This window comes from Chiloscyllium punctatum, unplaced genomic scaffold, assembly GCF_047496795.1.
Source record: "Chiloscyllium punctatum isolate Juve2018m unplaced genomic scaffold, sChiPun1.3 scaffold_789, whole genome shotgun sequence".
NCBI classification, from domain to species: Eukaryota; Metazoa; Chordata; class Chondrichthyes; order Orectolobiformes; family Hemiscylliidae; genus Chiloscyllium; species Chiloscyllium punctatum.
This window is the reverse complement of record NW_027310523.1, coordinates 15,001-31,102: the sequence shown is the minus strand read 5'-3', so window position 1 is coordinate 31,102 and position 16,102 is coordinate 15,001. Positions and strand designations below refer to the sequence as shown.

Below are 16,102 nucleotides of genomic sequence, written 5' to 3'. Positions count from 1 at the left end.
CGGAGCACCGTGCCCAGTTCCCCGGTCTCCCCTCGGTCACTCGGAGCACCGTGCACAGTTCCCCGGTCTCCCCTTGGTCACTCGGAGCACCGTGCACAGTTCCCCGGTCTCCCCTCGGTCAGACCCCATACTCGGAGCACCGTGCACAGTTCCCCGGTCTCCCCTTGGTCACTCGGAGCACCGTGCACAGTTCCCCAGTCTCCCCTCGGTCAGACCCCACACTCGGAGCACCGTGCCCAGTTCCCCGGTCTCCCTTCGGTCACTCGGAGCACCGTGCACAGTTCCCCGGTCTCCCCTCGGTCAGACCCCACACTCGGAGCACCGTGCCCAGTTCCCCGGTCTCCCCTCGGTCACTCGGAGCACCGTGCCCAGTTCCCCGGTCTCCCCTCAGTCACTCGGAGCACCGTGCCCAGTTCCCCGGTCTCCCCTCGGTCAGACACACACTCGGAGCACCGTGCCCAGTTCCCCGGTCTCCCCTCGGTCAGACCCCACACTCGGAGCACCGTGCCCAGTTCCCTGGTCTCCCCTCGGTCACTCGGAGCACCGTGCACAGTTCCCCGGTCTCCCCTCAGTCAGACCCCACACTCGGAGCACCGTGCACAGTTCCCCGGTCTCCCCTCGGTTACTCGGAGCACCGTGCCCAGTTCCCCGGTCTCTCCCCTCGGTCAGACCCCTCACTCGGAGCACCGTGCACAGTTCCCCGGTCTCCCCTCGGTCAGACCCCACACTCGGAGCACCGTGCCCAGTTCCCCGGTCTCCCCTCGGTCAGACCCCACACTCGGAGCACCGTGCACAGTTCCCCGGTCTCCCCTCGGTCACTCGGGGCACCGTGCACAGTTCCCCGCTCTCCCCTCGGTCAGACCCACACTCAGAGCACCGTGTCCAGTTCCCCGGTCTCCCCTCGGTCAGACCCACACTCGGAGCTCCATACCCAGTTCCCCGGTCTCCCCTCGGTCAGACCCCTCACTCGGAGCACCGTGCACAGTTCCCCGGTCTCCCCTCGGTCACTCGGAGCACCGTGTACCGTTCCCCAGTCTCCCCTCGGTCACTCGGAGCACCGTGCACAGTTCCCCAGTCTCCCCTCGGTCACTCGGAGCACCGTGCCCAGTTCCCCGGTCTCCCCTCGGTCAGACCCCTCACTCGGAGCACCGTGCACAGTTCCCCGGTCTCCCCACGGTCACTCGTAGCACCGTGCCCAGTTCCCCGGTCTCTCCCCTCGGTCAGACCCCTCACTCGGAGCACCGTGCACAGTTCCCCGGTCTCCCCTCAGTCAGACCCCACACTCGGAGCACCGTGCACAGTTCCCCGGTCTCTCCCCTCAGTCAGACCCCACACTCGGAGCACCGTGCCCAGTTCCCCGGTCTCCCCTCAGTCAGACCCCACACTCGGAGCACCGTGCCCAGTTCCCCGGTCTCCCCTCGGTTACTCGGAGCACCGTGCCCAGTTCCCCGGTCTCCCCTCAGTCAGACCCCACACTCGGGGCACCGTGCACAGTTCCCCGGTCTCTCCCCTCAGTCACTCGGAGCACCGTGCCCAGTTCCCCGGTCTCTCCCCTCGGTCAGACCCCTCACTCGGAGCACCGTGCACAGTTCCCCGGTCTCTCCCCTCAGTCACTTGGAGCACCGTGCCCAGTTCCCCGGTCTCTCCCCTCGGTCAGACCCCACACTCGGAGCACCGTGCCCAGTTCCCCGGTCTCCCCTCGGTCAGACCCCACACACGGAGCACCGTGTCCAGTTCCCCGGTCTCCCCTCGGTCAGACCCACACTCGGAGCTCCATACCCAGTTCCCCGGTCTCCCCTCGGTCACTCGGAGAACCGTGCACAGTTCCCCGGTCTCCCCTCGGTCACTCGGAGCACCGTGCACAGTTCCCCAGTCTCCCCTCGGTCAGACCCCACACTCGGAGCACCGTGCCCAGTTCCCCGGTCTCCCCTCGGTCACTCGGAGCACCGTGCACAGTTCCCCGGTCTCCCCTCGGTCAGACCCCACACTCGGAGCACCGTGCCCAGTTCCCCGGTCTCCCCTCGGTCAGACCCCACACTCGGAGCACCGTGCCCATTCCCCCGGTCTCCCCTCGGTCAGACCCACACTCGGAGCACCGTGCCCAGTTCCCCGCTCTCCCCTCGGTCACTCGGAGCACCGTGCACAGTTTCCCGGTCTCCCCTCGGTCACTCGGAGCACCGTGCACAGTTCCCCGGTCTCCCCTCGGTCACTCGGAGCACCGTGCACAGTTCCCCGGTCTCCCCTCGGTCACTCGGAGCACCGTGCCCAGTTCCCCGGTCTCCCCTCGGTCAGACCCCACACTCGGAGCACCGTGCCCAGTTCCCCGGTCTCTCCCCTCGGTCACTCGGAGCACCGTGCCCAGTTCCCCGGTCTCCCCTCAGTCAGACCCACACTCGGAGCACCGTGCACAGTTCCCCGGTCTCCCCTCGGTCACTCGGAGCACCGTGCACAGTTCCCCGGTCTCTCCCCTGGGTCACTCGGAGCACCGTGCACAGTTCCCCGCTCTCCCCTCGGTCACTCGGAGCACCGTGCCCAGTTCCCCGGTCTCCCCTCGGTCAGACCCCACACTCGGAGCACCGTGCCCAGTTCCCCGGTCTCTCCCCTGGGTCACTCGGAGCACAGTGCACAGTTCCCCGGTCTCCCCTCGGTCACTCGGAGCACCGTGCCCAGTTCCCCGGTCTCCCCTGGGTCACTCGGAGCACCGTGCCCAGTTCCCCGGTCTCCCCTCGGTCAGACCCCACACTCGGAGCACCGTGCCCAGTTCCCCGCTCTCCCCTCGGTCAGACCCCACACTCGGAGCACCGTGCCCAGTTCCCCGGTCTCCCCTCGGTCAGACCCACACTCGGAGCTCCATACCCAGTTCCCCGGTCTCCCCTCGGTCACTCGGAGCACCGTGCACAGTTCCCCGGTCTCCCCTCGGTCACTCAGAGCACCGTGCACAGTTCCCCGGTCTCCCCTCGGTCACTCGGAGCACCGTGCACAGTTCCCCGGTCTCCCCTCGGTCAGACCCCACACTCGGAGCACCGTGCCCAGTTCCCCGGTCTCCCCTCGGTCACTCGGAGCACCGTGCACAGTTCCCCGGTCTCCCCTTGGTCACTCGGAGCACCGTGCACAGTTCCCCGGTCTCCCCTCGGTCAGACCCCATACTCGGAGCACCGTGCACAGTTCCCCGGTCTCCCCTTGGTCACTCGGAGCACCGTGCACAGTTCCCCAGTCTCCCCTCGGTCAGACCCCACACTCGGAGCACCGTGCCCAGTTCCCCGGTCTCCCTTCGGTCACTCGGAGCACCGTGCACAGTTCCCCGGTCTCCCCTCGGTCAGACCCCACACTCGGAGCACCGTGCCCAGTTCCCCGGTCTCCCCTCGGTCACTCGGAGCACCGTGCCCAGTTCCCCGGTCTCCCCTCAGTCACTCGGAGCACCGTGCCCAGTTCCCCGGTCTCCCCTCGGTCAGACACACACTCGGAGCACCGTGCCCAGTTCCCCGGTCTCCCCTCGGTCAGACCCCACACTCGGAGCACCGTGCCCAGTTCCCTGGTCTCCCCTCGGTCACTCGGAGCACCGTGCACAGTTCCCCGGTCTCCCCTCAGTCAGACCCCACACTCGGGGCACCGTGCCCAGTTCCCCGGTCTCCCCTCAGTCAGACCCCACACTAGGAGCACCGTGCACAGTTCCCCGGTCTCTCCCCTCAGTCACTCGGAGCACCGTGCACAGTTCCCCGGTCTCCCCTCGGTCAGACCCACACTCGGAGCACCGTGCCCAGTTCCCCGGTCTCCCCTCGGTCAGACCCACACTCGGAGCACCGTGCACAGTTCCCCGGTCTCCCCTCAGTCAGACCCACACTCGGAGCACCGTGCACAGTTCCCCGGTCTCTCCCCTCGGTCAGACCCACACTCGGAGCACCGTGCACAGTTCCCCGGTCTCCCCTCGGTCAGACCCCACACTCGGAGCACCGTGCCCAGTTCCCCGGTCTCCCCTCGGTCACTCGGAGCACCGTGCACAGTTCCCCGGTCTCCCCTCGGTCACTCGGAGCACCGTGCACAGTTCTCCGGTCTCCCCTCGGTCAGACCCACACTCGGAGCACCGTGCACAGTTCCCCGGTCTCTCCCCTCGGTCACTCGGAGCAAGGTGCACAGTTCCCCGGTCTCCCCTCGGTCACTCGGAGCACCGTGCACAGTTCCCCGGTCTCTCCCCTCGGTCACTCGGAGCAAGGTGCACAGTTCCCCGGTCTCCCCTCGGTCACTCGGAGCACCGTGCCCAGTTCCCCGGTCTCTCCCCTCGGTCACTCGGAGCACCGTGCCCAGTTCCCCAGTGTCCCCTCGGTCAGACCCCACACTCGGAGCACCGTGCCCAGTTCCCCGGTCTCCCCTCGGTCAGACCCACACTCGGAGCACCGTGCACAGTTCCCCGGTCTCCCCTCGGTCACTCGGAGCACCGTGCCCAGTTCCCCGGTCTCTCCCCTCGGTCACTCGGAGCACCGTGCCCAGTTCCCCGGTCTCTCCCCTCGGTCACTCGGAGCACCGTGCCCAGTTCCCCGGTCTCTCCCCTCGGTCACTCGGAGCACCGTGCACAGTTCCCCGGTCTCTCCCCTCGGTCACTCGGAGCACCGTGCCCAGTTCCCCGGTCTCCCCTCGGTCAGACCCACACTCGGAGCACCGTGCCCAGTTCCCCGGTCTCCCCTCGGTCACTCGGAGCACCGTGCCCAGTTCCCCGGTCTCCCCTCGGTCAGACCCACACTCGGAGCACCGTGCCCAGTTCCCCGGTCTCCCCTCGGTCACTCGGAGCACTGTGCCCAGTTCCCCGGTCTCCCCTCGGTCACTGAGAGCACCGTGCACAGTTCCCCTCGGTCACTCGGAGCACCGTGCCCAGTTCCCTGGTCTCTCCCCTCGGTCACTCGGAGCACCGTGCCCAGTTCCCCGGTCTCCCCTCGGTCACTCGGAGCACCGTGCCCAGTTCCCCGGTCTCCCCTCGGTCACTCGGAGCACCGTGCCCAGTTCCCCGGTCTCCCCACGGTCACTCGTAGCACCGTGCCCAGTTCCCCGGTCTCTCCCCTCGGTCAGACCCCTCACTCGGAGCACCGTGCACAGTTCCCCAGTCTCCCATCGGTCACTCGGAGCACCGTGCCCAGTTCCCCGGTCTCCCCTCGGTCAGACCCCACACTCGGGGCACCGTGCCCAGTTCCCCGGTCTCCCCTCGGTCAGACCCCACACTCGGAGCACCGTGCACAGTTCCCCGGTCTCCCCTCGGTTACTCGGAGCACCGTGCCCAGTTCCCCGGTCTCTCCCCTCGGTCAGACCCCTCACTCGGAGCACCGTGCACAGTTCCCCGGTCTCCCCTCAGTCAGACCCCACACTCGGAGCACCGTGCCCAGTTCCCCGGTCTCCCCTCGGTCAGACCCCACACTCGGAGCACCGTGCACAGTTCCCCGGTCTCCCCTCGGTCACTCGGGGCACCGTGCACAGTTCCACGCTCTCCCCTCGGTCAGACCCACACTCAGAGCACCGTGCACAGTTCCCCAGTCTCCCCTCGGTCAGACCCCTCACTCGGAGCACCGTGCACAGTTCCCCGGTCTCCCCTCGGTCACTCGGAGCACCGTGCACAGTTCCCCGGTCTCCCCTCGGTCACTCGGAGCACCGTGCACAGTTCCCCGGTCTCCCCTCGGTCACTCGGAGCACCGTGCACAGTTCCCCAGTCTCCCCTCGGTCACTCGGAGCACCGTGCCCAGTTCCCCGGTCTCCCCTCGGTCAGACCCCTCACTCGGAGCACCGTGCACAGTTCCCCGGTCTCCCCTCGGTCACTCGGAGCACCGTGCCCAGTTCCCCGGTCTCCCCACGGTCACTCGTAGCACCGTGCCCAGTTCCCCGGTCTCTCCCCTCGGTCAGACCCCTCACTCGGAGCACCGTGCACAGTTCCCCGGTCTCCCCTCAGTCAGACCCCACACTCGGGGCACCGTGCACAGTTCCCCGGTCTCTCCCCTCAGTCAGACCCCACACTCGGAGCACCGTGCCCAGTTCCCCGGTCTCCCCTCAGTCTGACCCCACACTCGGAGCACCGTGCCCAGTTCCCCGGTCTCTCCCATCGGTCACTCGGAGCACCGTGCCCAGTTCCCCGGTCTCCCCTCAGTCAGACCCCACACTCGGGGCACCGTGCACAGTTCCCCGGTCTCTCCCCTCAGTCACTCGGAGCACCGTGCCCAGTTCCCCGGTCTCTCCCCTCGGTCAGACCCCTCACTCGGAGCACCGTGCACAGTTCCCCGGTCTCTCCCCTCAGTCACTTGGAGCACCGTGCCCAGTTCCCCGGTCTCTCCCCTCGGTCAGACCCCACACTCGGAGCACCGTGCCCAGTTCCCCGGTCTCCCCTCGGTCAGACCCCACACACGGAGCACCGTGTCCAGTTCCCCGGTCTCCCCTCGGTCAGACCCACACTCGGAGCTCCATACCCAGTTCCCCGGTCTCCCCTCGGTCACTCGGAGCACCGTGCACAGTTCCCCGGTCTCCCCTCGGTCACTCGGAGCACCGTGCACAGTTCCCCGGTCACCCCTCGGTCAGACCCCATACTCGGAGCACCGTGCACAGTTCCCCGGTCTCCCCTTGGTCACTCGGAGCACCGTGCACAGTTCCCCAGTCTCCCCTCGGTCAGACCCCACACTCGGAGCACCGTGCCCAGTTCCCCGGTCTCCCCTCGGTCACTCGGAGCACCGTGCACAGTTCCCCGGTCTCCCCTCGGTCAGACCCCACACTCGGAGCACCATGCCCAGTTCCCCGGTCTCCCCTCGGTCAGACCCCACACTCGGAGCACCGTGCCCATTCCCCCGGTCTCCCCTCGGTCACTCGGAGCACCGTGCACAGTTCCCCGGTCTCCCCTCGGTCACTCGGAGCACCGTGCCCAGTTCCCCGGTCTCCCCTCGGTCAGACCCCACACTCGGAGCACCGTGCACAGTTCCCCGGTCTCCCCTCGGTCACTCGGGGCACCGTGCACAGTTCCCCGCTCTCCCCTCGGTCAGACCCACACTCAGAGCACCGTGCCCAGTTCCCCGGTCTCCCCTCGGTCACTCGGAGCACCGTGCACAGTTCCCCGGTCTCCCCTCGGTCAGACCCCACACTCGGAGCACCATGCCCAGTTCCCCGGTCTCCCCTCGGTCAGACCCCACACTCGGAGCACCGTGCCCATTCCCCCGGTCTCCCCTCGGTCACTCGGAGCACCGTGCACAGTTCCCCGGTCTCCCCTCGGTCACTCGGAGCACCGTGCCCAGTTCCCCGGTCTCCCCTCGGTCAGACCCCACACTCGGAGCACCGTGCACAGTTCCCCGGTCTCCCCTCGGTCACTCGGGGCACCGTGCACAGTTCCCCGCTCTCCCCTCGGTCAGACCCACACTCAGAGCACCGTGTCCAGTTCCCCGGTCTCCCCTCGGTCAGACCCACACTCGGAGCTCCATACCCAGTTCCCCGGTCTCCCCTCGGTCAGACCCCTCACTCGGAGCACCGTGCACAGTTCCCCGGTCTCCCCTCGGTCACTCGGAGCACCGTGTACCGTTCCCCAGTCTCCCCTCGGTCACTCGGAGCACCGTGCACAGTTCCCCAGTCTCCCCTCGGTCACTCGGAGCACCGTGCCCAGTTCCCCGGTCTCCCCTCGGTCAGACCCCTCACTCGGAGCACCGTGCACAGTTCCCCGGTCTCCCCTCGGTCACTCGGAGCACCGTGCCCAGTTCCCCGGTCTCCCCTCAGTCAGACCCCACACTCGGAGCACCGTGCACAGTTCCCCGGTCTCTCCCCTCGGTCAGACCCCTCACTCGGAGCACCGTGCACAGTTCCCCGGTCTCCCCTCAGTCAGACCCCACACTCGGAGCACCGTGCACAGTTCCCCGGTCTCTCCCCTCAGTCAGACCCCACACTCGGAGCACCGTGCCCAGTTCCCCGGTCTCCCCTCAGTCAGACCCCACACTCGGAGCACCGTGCCCAGTTCCCCGGTCTCCCCTCAGTCAGACCCCACACTCGGGGCACCGTGCACAGTTCCCCGGTCTCTCCCCTCAGTCACTCGGAGCACCGTGCCCAGTTCGCCGGTCTCTCCCCTCGGTCAGACCCCTCACTCGGAGCACCGTGCACAGTTCCCCGGTCTCTCCCCTCAGTCACTTGGAGCACCGTGCCCAGTTCCCCGGTCTCTCCCCTCGGTCAGACCCCACACTCGGAGCACCGTGCCCAGTTCCCCGGTCTCCCCTCGGTCAGACCCCACACACGGAGCACCGTGTCCAGTTCCCCGGTCTCCCCTCGGTCAGACCCACACTCGGAGCTCCATACCCAGTTCCCCGGTCTCCCCTCGGTCACTCGGAGCACCGTGCACAGTTCCCCGGTCTCCCCTCGGTCACTCGGAGCACCGTGCACAGTTCCCCGGTCTCCCCTCGGTCAGACCCCATACTCGGAGAACCGTGCACAGTTCCCCGGTCTCCCCTTGGTCACTCGGAGCACCGTGCACAGTTCCCCAGTCTCCCCTCGGTCAGACCCCACACTCGGAGCACCGTGCCCAGTTCCCCGGTCTCCCCTCGGTCACTCGGAGCACCGTGCACAGTTCCCCGGTCTCCCCTCGGTCAGACCCCACACTCGGAGCACCGTGCCCAGTTCCCCGGTCTCCCCTCGGTCAGACCCCACACTCGGAGCACCGTGCCCATTCCCCCGGTCTCCCCTCGGTCAGACCCACACTCGGAGCACCGTGCCCAGTTCCCCGCTCTCCCCTCGGTCACTCGGAGCACCGTGCACAGTTCCCCGGTCTCCCCTCGGTCACTCGGAGCACCGTGCACAGTTCCCCGGTCTCCCCTCGGTCACTCGGAGCACCGTGCACAGTTCCCCGGTCTCCCCTCGGTCACTCGGAGCACCGTGCCCAGTTCCCCGGTCTCCCCTCGGTCAGACCCCACACTCGGAGCACCGTGCCCAGTTCCCCGGTCTCTCCCCTCGGTCACTCGGAGCACCGTGCCCAGTTCCCCGGTCTCCCCTCAGTCAGACCCACACTCGGAGCACCGTGCACAGTTCCCCGGTCTCCCCTCGGTCACTCGGAGCACCGTGCACAGTTCCCCGGTCTCTCCCCTGGGTCACTCGGAGCACCGTGCCCAGTTCCCCGCTCTCCCCTCGGTCACTCGGAGCACCGTGCACAGTTCCCCGCTCTCCCCTCGGTCACTCGGAGCACCGTGCCCAGTTCCCCGGTCTCCCCTCGGTCAGACCCCACACTCGGAGCACCGTGCCCAGTTCCCCGGTCTCCCCTCGGTCAGACCCTCACTCGGAGCACCGTGCCCAGTTCCCCGGTCTCTCCCCTCGGTCACTCGGAGCACCGTGCACCCTTCCCCGGTCTCCCCTCGGTCACTCGGAGCACCGTGCCCCCTTCCCCGGTCTCCCCTCGGTCAGACCCCACACTCGGAGCACCGTGCCCAGTTCCCCGGTCTCTCCCCTGGGTCACTCGGAGCACAGTGCACAGTTCCCCGGTCTCCCCTCGGTCACTCGGAGCACCGTGCCCAGTTCCCCGGTCTCCCCTGGGTCACTCGGAGCACCGTGCCCAGTTCCCCGGTCTCCCCTCGGTCAGACCCCACACTCGGAGCACCGTGCCCAGTTCCCCGCTCTCCCCTCGGTCACTCGGAGCACCGTGCCCAGTTCCCCGGTCTCCCCTCGGTCACTCGGAGCACCGTGCACAGTTCCCCGGTCTCCCCTCGGTCAGACACACACTCGGAGCACCGTGCCCAGTTCCCCGGTCTCCCCTCGGTCACTCGGAGCACCGTGCACAGTTCCCCGGTCTCCCCTCGGTCACTCGGAGCACCGTGCACAGTTCCCCGGTCTCCCCTCGGTCAGACACACACTCGGAGCACCGTGCCCAGTTCCCCGGTCTCCCCTCGGTCAGACCCCACACTCGGAGCACCGTGCCCAGTTCCCTGGTCTCCCCTCGGTCACTCGGAGCACCGTGCACAGTTCCCCGGTCTCCCCTCGGTCAGACCCACACTCAGAGCACCGTGTCCAGTTCCCCGGTCTCCCCTCGGTCAGACCCACACTCGGAGCTCCATACCCAGTTCCCCGGTCTCCCCTCGGTCACTCGGAGCACCGTGCACAGTTCCCCGGTCTCCCCTCGGTCACTCAGAGCACCGTGCACAGTTCCCCGGTCTCCCCTCGGTCACTCGGAGCACCGTGCACAGTTCCCCGGTCTCCCCTCGGTCAGACCCCACACTCGGAGCACCGTGCCCAGTTCCCCGGTCTCCCCTCGGTCACTCGGAGCACCGTGCACAGTTCCCCGGTCTCCCCTTGGTCACTCGGAGCACCGTGCACAGTTCCCCGGTCTCCCCTCGGTCAGACCCCATACTCGGAGAACCGTGCACAGTTCCCCGGTCTCCCCTTGGTCACTCGGAGCACCGTGCACAGTTCCCCAGTCTCCCCTCGGTCAGACCCCACACTCGGAGCACCGTGCCCAGTTCCCCGGTCTCCCTTCGGTCACTCGGAGCACCGTGCACAGTTCCCCGGTCTCCCCTCGGTCAGACCCCACACTCGGAGCACCGTGCCCAGTTCCCCGGTCTCCCCTCGGTCACTCGGAGCACCGTGCCCAGTTCCCCGGTCTCCCCTCAGTCACTCGGAGCACCGTGCCCAGTTCCCCGGTCTCCCCTCGGTCAGACACACACTCGGAGCACCGTGCCCAGTTCCCCGGTCTCCCCTCGGTCAGACCCCACACTCGGAGCACCGTGCCCAGTTCCCTGGTCTCCCCTCGGTCACTCGGAGCACCGTGCACAGTTCCCCGGTCTCCCCTCGGTCAGACCCACACTCAGAGCACCGTGTCCAGTTCCCCGGTCTCCCCTCGGTCAGACCCACACTCGGAGCTCCATACCCAGTTCCCCGGTCTCCCCTCGGTCACTCGGAGCACCGTGCACAGTTCCCCGGTCTCCCCTCGGTCACTCAGAGCACCGTGCACAGTTCCCCGGTCTCCCCTCGGTCACTCGGAGCACCGTGCACAGTTCCCCGGTCTCCCCTCGGTCAGACCCCACACTCGGAGCACCGTGCCCAGTTCCCCGGTCTCCCCTCGGTCACTCGGAGCACCGTGCACAGTTCCCCGGTCTCCCCTCGGTCACTCGGAGCACCGTGCACAGTTCCCCGGTCTCCCCTCGGTCAGACCCCATACTCGGAGCACCGTGCCCAGTTCCCCGGTCTCCCCTCAGTCACTCGGAGCACCGTGCCCAGTTCCCCGGTCTCCCCTCGGTCAGACCCCACACTCGGAGCACCGTGCCCATTCCCCCGGTCTCCCCTCGGTCAGACCCACACTCGGAGCACCGTGCCCAGTTCCCCGCTCTCCCCTAGGTCTCTCGGAGCACCGTGCACAGTTCCCCGGTCTCCCCTCGGTCACTCGGAGCACCGTGCACAGTTCCCCGGTCTCCCCTCGGTCACTCGGAGCACCGTGCACAGTTCCCCGGTCTCCCCTCGGTCACTCGGAGCACCGTGCTCAGTTCCCCGGTCTCTCCCCTCGGTCAGACCCCATACTCGGAGCACCGTGCCCAGTTCCCCGGTCTCCCCTCAGTCAGACCCCACACACGGAGCACCGTGCACAGTTCCCCGGTCTCCCCTCGGTCACTCGGAGCACCGTGCCCAGTTCCCCGGTCTCCCCTCAGTCAGACCCCACACTCGGAGCACCGTGCACAGTTCCCCGGTCTCCCCTCGGTCAGACCCCATACTCGGAGCACCGTGCACAGTTCCCCGGTCTCCCCTTGGTCACTCGGAGCACCGTGCCCAGTTCCCCGGTCTCCCCCCGGTCACTCGGAGCACCGTGCACAGTTCCCCGGTCTCCCCTCGGTCAGACCCCACACTCGGAGCACCGTGCCCAGTTCCCCGGTCTCCCCTCGGTCACTCGGAGCACCGTGCCCAGTTCCCCAGTCTCCCCTCAGTCACTCGGAGCACCGTGCCCAGTTCCCCGGTCTCCCCTCGGTCAGACCCACACTCGGAGCACCGTGCCCAGTTCCCCGCTCTCCCCTCGGTCACTCGGAGCACCGTGCACAGTTCCCCGGTCTCCCCTCGGTCACTCGGAGCACCGTGCACAGTTCCCCGGTCTCCCCTCGGTCACTCGGAGCACCGTGCACAGTTCCCCGGTCTCCCCTCGGTCACTCGGAGCACCGTGCACAGTTCCCCGGTCTCCCCTCGGTCACTCAGAGCACCGTGCACAGTTCCCCGGTCTCTCCCCTCGGTCAGACCCCACACTCGGAGCACCGTGCCCAGTTCCCCGGTCTCCCCTCAGTCAGACCCCACACTCGGAGCACCGTGCACAGTTCCCCGGTCTCTCCCCTCGGTCACTCGGAGCACCGTGCCCAGTTCCCCGGTCTCCCCTCGGTCACTCGGAGCAAGGTGCACAGTTCCCCGGTCTCTCCCCTCGGTCACTCGGAGCACCGTGCACAGTTCCCCGGTCTCCCCTCGGTCACTCGGAGCACCGTGCCCCCTTCCCCGGTCTCCCCTCGGTCACTCGGAGCACCGTGCCCCCTTCCCCGGTCTCCCCTCGGTCACTCGGAGCACCGTGCACAGTTCCCCGGTCTCCCCTCGGTCACTCGGAGCACCGTGCCCCCTTCCCCGGTCTCCCCTCGGTCACTCGGGGCACCGTGCCCAGTTCCCCGATCTCCCCTGGGTCACTCGGAGCACCGTGCACAGTTCCCCGGTCTCTCCCTTCGGTCACTCGGAGCACCGTGCCCAGTTCCCCGGTCTCCCCTCGGTCACTCGGAGCACCGTGCCCAGTTCCCCGGTCTCCCCTCGGTCACTCGGAGCACCGTGCCCAGTTCCCCGGTCTCTCCCCTCGGTCACTCGGAGCACCGTGCACAGTTCCCCGGTCTCCCCTCGGTCACTCGGAGCACCGTGCCCAGTTCCCCGGTCTCCCCTCGGTCTCTCGGAGCACCGTGCACAGTTCCCCGGTCTCTCCCTTCGGTCACTCGGAGCACCGTGCCCAGTTCCCCGGTCTCCCCTCGGTCACTCGGAGCACCGTGCCCAGTTCCCCGGTCTCTCCCCTCGGTCACTCGGAGCACCGTGCACAGTTCCCCGGTCTCCCCTCGGTCACTCGGAGCACCGTGCCCAGTTCCCCGGTCTCCCCTCGGTCACTCGGAGCACCGTGCACCCTTCCCCGGTCTCCCCTGGGTCACTCGGAGCACCGTGCCCAGTTCCCCGGTCTGGGTATCTCCACTGACCTGTGCCTGGAGCTGTATGGGATCAAACTGACAATCAGACAGGTCTCTCCAGGGCTGGCTGTGGTTCCCCAGGACCCAGTAACCGTTGGCATCACACCTCCGATAGGCAAAGCGTTCTCGGACTGAGAGAGAGAGAGAGAGAGAGAGGGTCAGCCATTCACCTCAGAGCTCGCTGACCAACTGCGTTGGGCAGTGGCTGGAACATATTGACCGACGATGGGAGGGCAGTCAGTCACTCACCGCTGTCATACCACGGCAGGTACCAGGGACACGGGACACTCACTGTAGAATTGGGCTCTCCGTCAGGCCAACAAGCGTACAGGTCAAAGGTCCGATTACAGTTGGTCCCTGGGAACAAATCAAACCGTCATCGACTCCCTCCGGGTCCTGCCGTTTCACCAACCTCCCCCCAACTCACTCCCTCTGTCTCAGGGAGATATCTGTACACTGACTGGTGTCTCTCAGTCCCCCCTCTCTCTCAGGGAGATATCTGGACACTGACTGGTGTCTCTCAGTCCCCCCTCTCTCTCTCAGGGAGATATCTGTACACTGACTGGTGTCTCTCAGTCCCCTCTCTCTCAGGGAGATATCTGTACACTGACTGGTGTCTCTCAGTCCCCCCTCTCTCTCTCTCTCAGGGAGATATCTGTACACTGACTGGTGTCTCTCAGTCCCCCCCCTCTCTCTCAGGGAGATATCTGTACACTGACTGGTGTCTCTCAGTCCCCTCTCTCTCAGGGAGATATCTGTACACTGACTGGTGTCTCTCAGTCCCCCCTCTCTCAGGGAGATATCTGTACACTGACTGGTGTCTCTCAGTCCCCTCTCTCTCTCAGGGAGATATCTGTACACTGACTGGTGTCTCTCAGTCCCCCCTCTCTCTCTCTCTCAGGGAGATATCTGTACACTGACTGGTGTCTCTCAGTCCCCTCTCTCTCAGGGAGATATCTGTACACTGACTGGTGTTCTCCGTCCCCCCTCTCTCTCTCAGGGAGATATCTGTACACTGACTGGTGTCTCCCAGTCCCCTCTCTCTCAGGGAGATATCTGTACACTGACTGGTGTCTCTCAGTCCCCTCTCTCTCTCTCAGGGAGATATCTGTACACTGACTGGTGTCTCTCCGTCCCCCCTCTCTCTCTCAGGGAGATATCTGTACACTGACTGGTGTCTCTCAGTCCCCTCTCTCTCAGGGAGATATCTGTACACTGACTGGTGTCTCTCAGTCCCCTCTCTCTCAGGGAGATATCTGTACACTGACTGGTGTCTCTCAGTCCCCTCTCTCTCTCAGGGAGATACCTGTACACTGACTGGTGTCTCTCAGTCCCCTCTCTCTCAGGGAGATATCTGTACACTGGTGTCTCTCAGTCCCCCCTCTCTCTCTCTCAGGGAGATATCTGTGCACTGACTGGTGTCTCTCAGTCCCCCCTCTCTCAGGGAGAAATCTGTACACAGACTGGTGTCTCTCAGTCCCCCCTCTCTCTCTCAGGGAGATATCTGTACACTGACTGGTGTCTCTCAGTACCCTCTCTCAGGGAGATATCTGTACACTGACTGGTGTCTCTCAGTCCCCTCTCTCTCAGGGAGATATCTGTACACTGACTGGTGTCTCTCAGTCCCCTCTCTCAGGGAGATATCTGTACACTGACTGGTGTCTATCAGTCCCATCTCTCTCTCTCTCAGGGAGATATCTGTACACTGACTGGTGTCTCTCAGTTCCCCCCCTCTCTCTCAGGGAGATATCTGTACACTGACTGGTGTCTCTCAGTCCCCTCTCTCTCTCTCAGGGAGATATCTGTACACTGACTGGTGTCTCTCAGTCCCCTCTCTCTCTCAGGGAGATATCTGTACACTGACTGGTGTCTCTCAGTCCCCTCTCTCTCAGGGAGATATCTGTACACTGACTGGTGTCTCTCAGTCCCCCCTCTCTCTCAGGGAGATATCTGTACACTGACTGGTGTCTCTCAGTCCCCTCTCTCTCTCTCAGGGAGATATCTGTACACTGACTGGTGTCTCTCAGTTCCCCCCCTCTCTCTCAGGGAGATATCTGTACACTGACTGGTGTCTCTCAGTCCCCTCTCTCTCTCTCAGGGAGATATCTGTACACTGACTGGTGTCTCTCAGTCCCCTCTCTCTCTCAGGGAGATATCTGTACACTGACTGGTGTCTCTCAGTCCCCTCTCTCTCAGGGAGATATCTGTACACTGACTGGTGTCTCTCAGTCCCCCCTCTCTCTCAGGGAGATATCTGTACACTGACTGGTGTCTCTCAGTCCCCTCTCTCTCTCTCAGGGAGATATCTGTACACTGACTGGTGTCTCTCAGTCCCCTCTCTCTCTCAGGGTGATATCTGTACACTGACTGGTGTGTCTCAGTCCTCTCTCTCTCAGGGAGATATCTGTACACTGACTGGTGTCTCTCAGATCCCTCTCTCTCTCAGGGAGATATCTGTACACTGACTGGTGTCTCTCAGTCCCCTCTTCTCAGGGAGATATCTGTACACTGACTGGTGTCTCTCAGTCCCCTCTCTCTCAGGGAGATATCTGTACACTGACTGGTGTCTCTCAGTCCCCTCTCTCTCTCTCTCAGGGAGATATCTGTACACTGACTGGTGTCTCTCAGTCCCCCCTCTCTCTCTCAGGGAGATATCTGTACACTGACTGGTGTCTCTCAGTCCCCCCTCTCTCTCTCTCTCAGGGAGATATCTGTACACTGACTGGTGTCTCTCAGTCCCCTCTCTCTCTCAGGGAGATATCTGTACACTGACTGGTGTCTCTCAGTCCCCCCTCTCTCAGGGAGATATCTGTACACTGACTGGTGTCTCTCAGTCCCCTCTCTCTCAGGGAGATATCTGTACACTGACTGGTGTCTCTCAGTCCCCCCTCTCTCTCTCAGGGAGATATCTGTACACTGACTGGTGTCTCTCAGTCCCCCCC

The 16,102-nt window shown here is 65.4% G+C and overlaps 1 protein-coding gene across 1 annotated transcript in view; it reads right to left on the bottom strand.

The window, feature by feature from the left end:
• Positions 1 to 16,102, bottom strand: part of LOC140473960 (glucagon receptor-like) — a gene marked incomplete at its 3' end in the record, with an annotated part of 54,669 nt that overhangs the window by 36,259 nt on the left and 2,308 nt on the right. Inside the window, exons 3-4 of the mRNA XM_072567657.1 lie at positions 13,410 to 13,517; positions 13,170 to 13,291 (exon numbers count right to left, since the gene is read on the bottom strand). Coding sequence (XP_072423758.1) covers positions 13,170 to 13,291; positions 13,410 to 13,517 — 230 coding nt within the window. The remainder of the gene's footprint in view (positions 1 to 13,169; positions 13,292 to 13,409; positions 13,518 to 16,102) is intronic.